This window comes from Mycetomoellerius zeteki, unplaced genomic scaffold, assembly GCF_001594055.1.
Source record: "Mycetomoellerius zeteki isolate Tzet28-1 unplaced genomic scaffold, Tzet1.0 scaffold149, whole genome shotgun sequence".
Taxonomy (NCBI): domain Eukaryota; kingdom Metazoa; phylum Arthropoda; class Insecta; order Hymenoptera; family Formicidae; genus Mycetomoellerius; species Mycetomoellerius zeteki.
In genome coordinates, this window is record NW_017256436.1 from 3,495,352 (window position 1) to 3,503,790 (window position 8,439).

The window sequence follows — 8,439 nt, forward strand, 5'->3', positions numbered from 1 at the left end:
TCGATTCCGTTCCGGTAATTTTGATGTCAAGGACGCACCACGCTCTGGAAGGCCAATTGTCGAAAATGTCGATAAAATAATGGAAATCGTCGAGTCCGACCGTCATGTAAGCACTGTTTCGATTGCCCAGGAGCTAAACATTGCACAAAAAACCGCTTGGAACCACTTGAATAAGGCTGGATACAAAAAGAAGCTCGATGTATGGGTGCCACACGAGCTAACACAAAAAAACCTCATGGACCGAATTTCCATCTGCGAATCGCTGCTGAATCGCAACAAAATCGACCCATTTCTGAAGCGGATGGTGACTGGTGATGAAAAGTGGGTCACTTACGACAACGTCAAGCGAAAACGGTCGTGGTCGAATCGCGGTGAGCCGGCGCAAACGGTGGCCAAGCCAGAATTGACGGCCAGGAAGGTTTTGCTGTGTGTTTGGTGGGATTGGCAGGGAATCATCCACTATGAGCTGCTCCCCTACGGCCAAACTCTTAATTCGGACCTGTACTGTCAACAATTGGACCGTCTGAAGGAAGCAATCGCCAAGAAGCGGCCAGCGTTGGCCAATAGGAGAGGAATTGTGTTCCATCAGGACAACGCAAGGCCACACACATCGATAGTGACTCGCCAGAAGCTCCGGGAGCTTGGTTAGGAGATTCTTATGCATCCACCTTATAGTCCGGATCTGGCTCCAAGTGATTACCACCTGTTCCTGTCTATGGCAATGATTTTGCTGGTGAAAAATTCGACTCAAGAGAAGCTTGTGAAAATCAACTGTCCCAGTTTTTTGCCAATAGGGACGAGGGTTTCTATGAGAGAGGCATAATGAAATTACCTTCAAAATGGCAACAAATTATCGAACAAAACGGTGCATATTTGACCTAAATCGGATCATTCTAACTATACTAAATAAAGCCTTCAATTTCATGCAAACTAATGGATTTCTTTTTACTACACCATATATATATATCATATTTTAACATAAAAATAAAAATGTCTGTTCATATTTAACGTTGACAGGAATTAATGACATATTTATTTTTATAGCAATCACGAACTCAAATCAGAATAGATGTTTCTTATAAATCTTGGGTTGTTTAATCCGAATTCATTTAGTCATTCATACACCATCACATCCAGTTTTCTAGATAGATAATAAAAAAAAATGATAGAAAATCTACGAAAATTAAAACATTTAAGGAAAGAGCAAATGTAAAGTAATGACATTAAATACAATTGCACAAAACTGATTTTATATTTTTGTTAAATAGTTAAATAATTAAATAGTTTAAGTTGAATAGTTAATTCAATTTACCCCGCTTTACCTTATGTATCAGTAGCTAAAATAAGTAAAAAAGCAGATACACGTTGTCAGAATACAATCACAAATATTTTATTTGTGGAAATATGTATAAATGGTATAAAAAAAACTATAATACAGATAAACTTATATATATTTTCACTTCAAACATGTATCGATATTTAGCTAAATATATCAATATATCATATATTATGCGAGTCTAACTTTCGACTTTATTTTATTATACTTTCGTTGCAAGGATCACGAAAAGAATTGACTCTCGGATATCAATTTCGCTTTATCTAGTTATGTATCGAAACTATCAGTCGTATATAGAAAATCTGTAAGAATATACTTTCTAGAATGTAGATTTCATGAAGAGAACTTATTCCCAAAATATTTTTTATATCTCAAATAAAATCGAAGAAAAATAACTTTATTATTCAAAATTCAAGTGACGAAAAATTTTAAAAATAAAGAAAATTGATATATTTGTTTTTATATAATCTCAACTTGATCTGTAAAAAAAACCTCTAATTATTACATCGTTCAAACACAGATATTTATTATTTAACAAATATTACATTAAATAAAATATTTTTTCCCTTTTATTTCAAAAGGACCAAAAAAGATTTAAAAGATTTCAAATTATTTATGATTTTCTTTTGATCGTAATTTTGTTTAAAAATCTAACTTGTAATAAATTTACAAAATAATAGCAACGTTTACTCTATCTTCATCTCATTTATTTTTTGATAAACTGTTGAAAAAAATTCGGTCGTAATTTATCACATAAATCCAGTCCTGAAAGACTTGTTTTATCATTCAAACAAACGAAAGGCAATGAAGAACACCTCGTCAAAGTGATCAGTACTGACTCTCGGTGACAGGTCTTACGCCAGGCTGCTGATTATAGCCGAGCTGTTGATATTGTTGGTTTTGATACGCGGCCTGAGTCGGCTGTATGTTAGCTTGCGTATACGCGTTAGCTTGATTCTCGTAGGCGCCACCCTGACCTTGGTACTGTGCTTGCTGTAACGACTGCTGCTGCTGCTGCTGCTGCTGCTGTTGCTGCTGCTGCTGCTGCTGCGGATCCACGGGGTGCGGCACGTACGGCTTACCCGGATGAACAACGATCTGATTAGCAATTATATTATACGGGGTTTGCGCCTGATATCTCAGCAGTTCGCGCAAGTGAGATGGCAGATTGGGCGAATATTGAGGTTGCGGTTCCGCTGGCGGCTGGGATATTCTATTGTACTGCTGCGGAGCCTGACGTTTGCTCCTGGAGTGGCCGCGTGACTTTTGACGAGGTGCAGACGGGAGCACGGGTTCAGGTAGAGGGGCAGCCGCCGCCTCTTGCGCCAACTTCTTGAGATGTTCCTGGACCTGTTGAGATTGAGCCCGCAGTGCGGCTTCTTCATCGAATCTACAATTTAGTTAAACATCATTGAAACTGCGTATTTGGATTATTAAATAATAACAGATGATACTTAATATCAACAAAATATAAGTAAAGATGTCATATACGTAATCTTATTTAATATTTTTATTGTTTCGAACCTGTATGGTTCCGGAATTATATTGATGTACGGAATTTGCTGCTGGAACTGGAGCAGTTGCTGGATCTGTGGCGGTGCATTAGAGTAAGGCCTGTAATTTGGCTGTGGTTCCGGTTGCTCTTGCGGTTGCGGTTGTACTCGCGCTTGTTGCACTCGCTGTCGGGGCGCAGCTGGTCGTGAAATTGGTTCCGCGGCTTGCACATATTGCGGTTCTGCCTGAGCTTGCGGACGTGGTTGACGATCATACGACCTCCAGTTTACCCTATAACCTTTCAATGTATATTCACATCAGATCGATTTGGTAAACATTTAAAGACAATGTGATAAAGCTCATAAAACAAAATTAACGACAATACCGCTAGGATCGTTATACTGGAGCGCCTTTGCATTGATACCCTGATTAGTATCGTAATTCTCCTGGTATGTAGGTTGACCGTATCGATCGATCGGCCCTTGTACATTGTAAGTGGCTGATCCACCATCTGAAGGCCCTTGAATCTGGAAATTCGAATGTCCATCCGTAGCACCTTGGATCCTGAAGTTGCTATTACCATCAGTCGCACCTTGAATGGTAAAGTCTCCTGCTCCCCCTCCCTCTAAAAACCGAACACTTAAGAATACTACGTAAAAAACGCATATAAAGAAATTATAAATTACATTTATCTCAATATAGGGACCTTATTTCAAGTAATATTTAACTACTAGTATAACTATAAGATTACAAAAATTAGAAAGTTTCGAAACAAGAGATAAATGCCTAAAGAACAATTTTTATGCTTATTTCGAAATATAGTAAATTAAAAAAATATATAAAATCTATTTTTAAAAAGTTTTAAAATATTCTAGAAAACATTCTTTAAAATCACTACAAATTGTTTTCATATGTTTTTATAATTTCTAGTCGCATTGTCTATGGTTATCTACACTTACCACTCGCGTCTGTGTATTCTATTCCTTTCTCTTCGCTGAACTTAAGACCCTGAGCCCGTCGGTGTCCGTCACTAGGCCCCTGAATTGAGAATTCAGCCAGGCACATAGGAAGTGCCGTTAGTAGTAAAATCTGTGAAAGATTTGTGACAGTATTTTATACAATATGTTATAACAAGACATGGTAAAATACGTTACAATTAATACATCGAAAATATTCAAGTATTGACAATAAAAGAGAAAGTACATTAGAAAAGAACAAATCAAATTACACATAACAATTTTTATTGTATTTTTTTAATACTTATTGTTAGTATATATAGAAAATACTGCAGTTATATTTTTCATTATTGTATTGATCTTTTTTAATCGTTATAATAAAATAAAATCGGAATGTAACATTATATTACATTCTAACGTTTATCTCGCTCTTGATGTTAAGTGCTTTCAATTTCGCAACCAGACGATCAAAGATCATTATCTAATGCGCCTGGCACTAAACCTGAATTTGTCTTACGGCATGCACTATATTGCATATATGGAAGCGGATCGAGCAACCAGCACCGGGAAGTTGGAAGGGAAAGTCCGTGAGCACATGAATCTTTAATCACGGTAATCGGGAAAAAGGTGAGCACATTACCAGTTAACATTCGCGATCGCAAGACTGTTAGAAACGCGGCAGCACAAAAAGGTACGTAAAGGAAAAAAGAAAAAGTGCAAGTCGCAAGTCGATTCGCAACTTACAAGCGATCGAATGCACTTATAGGTAACGAGCACTACACGATCGGTAGAAAGTGAGATAGATATTAATCGTCCAGACACGCCCAACGCGATTATTCGGGAAAAAAATTAACTTCGACTCGTTTCGAAAATGTCTGTAACCAGCTGTCACGAGACAAATGCCGCTCCAGAATCGCACGTACGACAAATTCTACGCGAGTTTATCTTGCAGAACGCGGAAACCGAGCGACATTTCGCGAGGAACGAGTCGCGACACGCATACTGATTATTGAGGTCTATATATATTTTTTCTCTTTAAGCAGCCTGGACGAAAGAATATTGTAATATTAACTAAAATAGTATACATTTAAACTAATATTTAATTTTAATTAATATTTGCTCGGCTGTTTTTTTATATTTGTCATTTTCTTTGTCTGAATGTGTATCTTATCTCATTGTAGGCTTAATTCTTGTAAGAAGAGATACGTAGGTTTAACTCTTATAAGAGAAAAGTATATATGCAACGTGACTGCAAAGAGAATCGATGGAACAAACTATTTTCTATGTTGAAACCTCGATCGGCGAGCTTGCAGCAAGATTGCAAAAACCTGATCACTCGTATCCGCGGCTGATAACTGGGTCGTGAAATGCACTCCTGGTCAGCGACCTCGGTAATTAAGAAGCATTACGATTCGTCACTCTCTTTACGATGCAATCCAACGATGCAATTAAGTGCACGACATTCATCATTCCTTTATTCACGCTTGTTACCTTTCAACGGAAGGCGGGGTTGAGTATCTCTGACAAAACGACTTCCCGTCTTGTTTTCGCATCTTGCGATCATGATAAAATGAAACCTTATAAAAGTGTATTCAGTTTTCGCGATACAAACGTGAAAAACGGAAGTACAAAATACAGAGTAAGATAAATTCATGATTCAATTAATATCTAAAAAAATATTTTGCAACACAGCAATTAAATACACGTGACACTTCTAGAACATTTCACACTTTTTTTATTTTTTAACGGGATGAGATGGATCGTGAAACACACACACATACATATCTACAAGATTCACATAATGATTAAGGTTTTGATTTCGGATATGCAAGAAAATGTTCAAGCTCGAAATAGCGCAAAATAACGACACCTGTTAATCGAATCGTCGCATAATTTATTAATTTCCGGTATATCTGGTTTGTATATGCAATACGATTAGACGCACGCGACTTTATTTCGCCTGCATCGCGCGCTAAAAGAAAACGCGCGACTCGTGAAAAAATACGCGTGCATTCTACATTGAAAACCTTCGATTAAGTAAAAAAAAAAAAGAATGACACAAGGTAGCTGCGTACTTACATGCAATTTCATGGCGTGAAAGCTGGTCGATTCGTTCGAGGGTGGAGTGTTTCTGAGACGGGCGCGCGGTCATCAGAACAACTTTATAGCCAGCCACGTAAAAGGAGCCTTTCGACGACGGGGATGTGACTCGGCGAGAGCCACCTCCATCTTGCACCTCGTAGGCCGGCCGGCCGGCCGGCCGACGTCGTGTTCCAACAGTCATTGCTCTTTCTGTAAACGCGAGCGTATTAAAGAAAATCGCTTCCGGCGCAAGTAACACTTACGTTAATTTCATTGTAAGTTCTATTTGCAGATTGTGTCTCGATAAATTAAATTTTGATCGACAAATGCTCTTTAATATTGTAAATTTCTACTTCGTGGTCTTTTACATTGATTTTTGTCTGTTATTTATTTAAAAAAAAAACAATAATTTTACAAAATCTTTTAATTACACAAATTATTAATTTAATTTTAATTTTATAATAATTTATATATTACAATATTATATATATATACAATATTATATATATTTTCATTTTATATAATAATGAGAAATACATTTTTTGCAAAGACGGCTCAAACTTTGCTAGTTTTGATTTACCAAGTTTTTTTATCCAACTATGAGGCATTTATCTTCTACACGATATATTTTATTGTAAAAAGTCTTGAGTACAATGATGGAAAACTACGAAATAGCTGCAGTGGAATGCAGTGCAACACGATGTTTCCCAGGCAATCGCCATTCAAAGGTTACGGTGTAAAGACCACGAAGATCTGCAATTAATTGTCGACAATGCCGACATTGAATTCAATCATTGTCCTGTCAAGTTACGTAAAGGCGCTACACTCCGTTGCTTCTAGCATTAAAGTGCTGATAATAATATGGATGTAAAAGAAAAATTGAATCTTAAAGGAAAGCAAAATAAGTGAGTAAGAAGTTTTAATTTATTGCAATTGGTATTGCGATCGGTACAGATAGTGTGGTTACACACGCAAAAATGTAATCAGGGGAATTGTTCTTCGAACTATGTCGCATTATTCCGAATGTAACTAAACCTATATTATTCTGCATTCTCGTCTCTATCCTAGAAATTACGATTTCTATTTTCGCAATAGATTCGATAACAGATTTCTGTCATTAAACTCATAAAGTCTTATTGTCAGCTCCATAGATTCCTATTTCAGGTACACAATTATGGGAGCGTATTTCTTCTTTATTCATTTATTTGACTACAAAATCGCTCTTACTCACAGATGGAAATGCCGTGTTACGTCAGTTTACAGTAGAAAGTTATACCGTGTCGCATCGCGATAGATAGATCGTCGATCTTCCGTGAAATTATAGATTACCCCAGAACTTGTATCGACATGCGAAAACAATTCTTATGGCATTATTCGGTACCAGTAAAAATATGTTCCAACAAGAAATGACTCGAGCGCGAGCGTGGCATGACAGACGGTCTGCCATGCCAGAAGTCCCGGGTTCGATTCCAGTAGGAACCAAAATATTAATGCTTGTGTCTCTTGTCGGAAAAGACCGGCAACCTCCCGAGAGTGCCCAGAAACACTCTCGAAAAATCCGTTGTTTGGAACCGTCATTGAAACTATAAGTCCCATATGCTCGTGGCAATTGAATAATCAGCATGCGCACCACAAGCAAATGAGAGAGGTGTAACACAGGCCAGAGGCCTAACGGAAGAAGAAGAAGAAGAAGAAGAAGAAGAAGAAGAAGAAGAGATGACTTACAGAATTGATGTTAAATCAACGTCTAATTGATATTGAAATTATTGTATCGATATCGATTGGATATCTATTCGATGAATTATTTCTCTCACTGGGACATTTTTTATGGATAATGAATAAAAGATATGTAAGTGATACGTACAAGATGATTCACGAAGAGAACGCAAAACTGATTTATCACAGATAATAGCATTTACAATGTAAATAGAAAAATGTACAATTTACAAGAAAACCAATTGCAAATAATCATAAAATAAGATTATTACAAATCTTATTAAATATATATTTTACGTATTCAAATGTAATAAAATAATTCAGTTATATTTTATTTTAATGAAATATGTAATGCTTTTTACAGCATATTTTTACAATATACATTTTTATCATTATTTCTCCTACACTTCAAATAATCTTTGGCTTCTTTATTATGTGTATGAATGTATTAATTATATTATTACACAATTAATTATATAATTACCAATGCAGATTCGTCTTGAATCACCGTGTAAAATTACGACTGCAATTTCCTTTGATTTTCTCAAGTAGGATCGGTGAACTCAAAGGGCGTGACCTTGGCGAATTATTTATTTATGCAAGACGGAGCCGGTAAAGAGTAAAAAGGAAAATTACGCAAAATGAAAGCACGGCTACATTCGCAGCAACTCGACGGGTACATTGATACGCGAAGCGTGAAGGCCACGAAAATGGATTGTCAGTCTTCCTTGTCCGGAGGAATGCTATTTAGCCATGCTTTTTCGATTTCTATGTGAAAACGAAAATAGGCGTATGATCAGGCGATACGCTTTATCAAATTCGCACATTATGTGTAAATGTTCTCACTTTGTATCG

General features: G+C 36.7%; 1 protein-coding gene across 1 annotated transcript; it reads right to left on the minus strand.

Annotated features, from left to right (window-relative positions):
* Positions 1-2,039: 2,039 nt before the first annotated feature.
* LOC108720246 (putative uncharacterized protein DDB_G0271606) lies at positions 2,040-5,963 on the minus strand. Its single transcript, XM_018444140.1, has 5 exons — positions 5,866-5,963; positions 3,790-3,919; positions 3,216-3,455; positions 2,861-3,128; positions 2,040-2,726 (listed from the first exon to the last, which is right to left on the minus strand). The coding sequence occupies exons 1-5, from the start codon at positions 5,875-5,877 to the stop codon at positions 2,165-2,167; spliced, it is 1,212 nt and encodes a 403-aa protein (XP_018299642.1). The 5' UTR covers positions 5,878-5,963; the 3' UTR covers positions 2,040-2,164.
* Positions 5,964-8,439: the final 2,476 nt, after the last annotated feature.

What these genes read in the sequence shown, in the direction of transcription:
- LOC108720246 (XM_018444140.1), bottom strand. An exon ending in AGAATACACAGACGCGAGTG is followed by an intron (nt 3,456 to 3,789) that starts GTAAGTGTAGAT and finishes TTCGGTTTTTAG; the next exon opens with AGGGAGGGGGAGCAGGAGAC. An exon ending in ATAATTCCGGAACCATACAG is followed by an intron (nt 2,727 to 2,860) that starts GTTCGAAACAAT and finishes ACTAAATTGTAG; the next exon opens with ATTCGATGAAGAAGCCGCAC.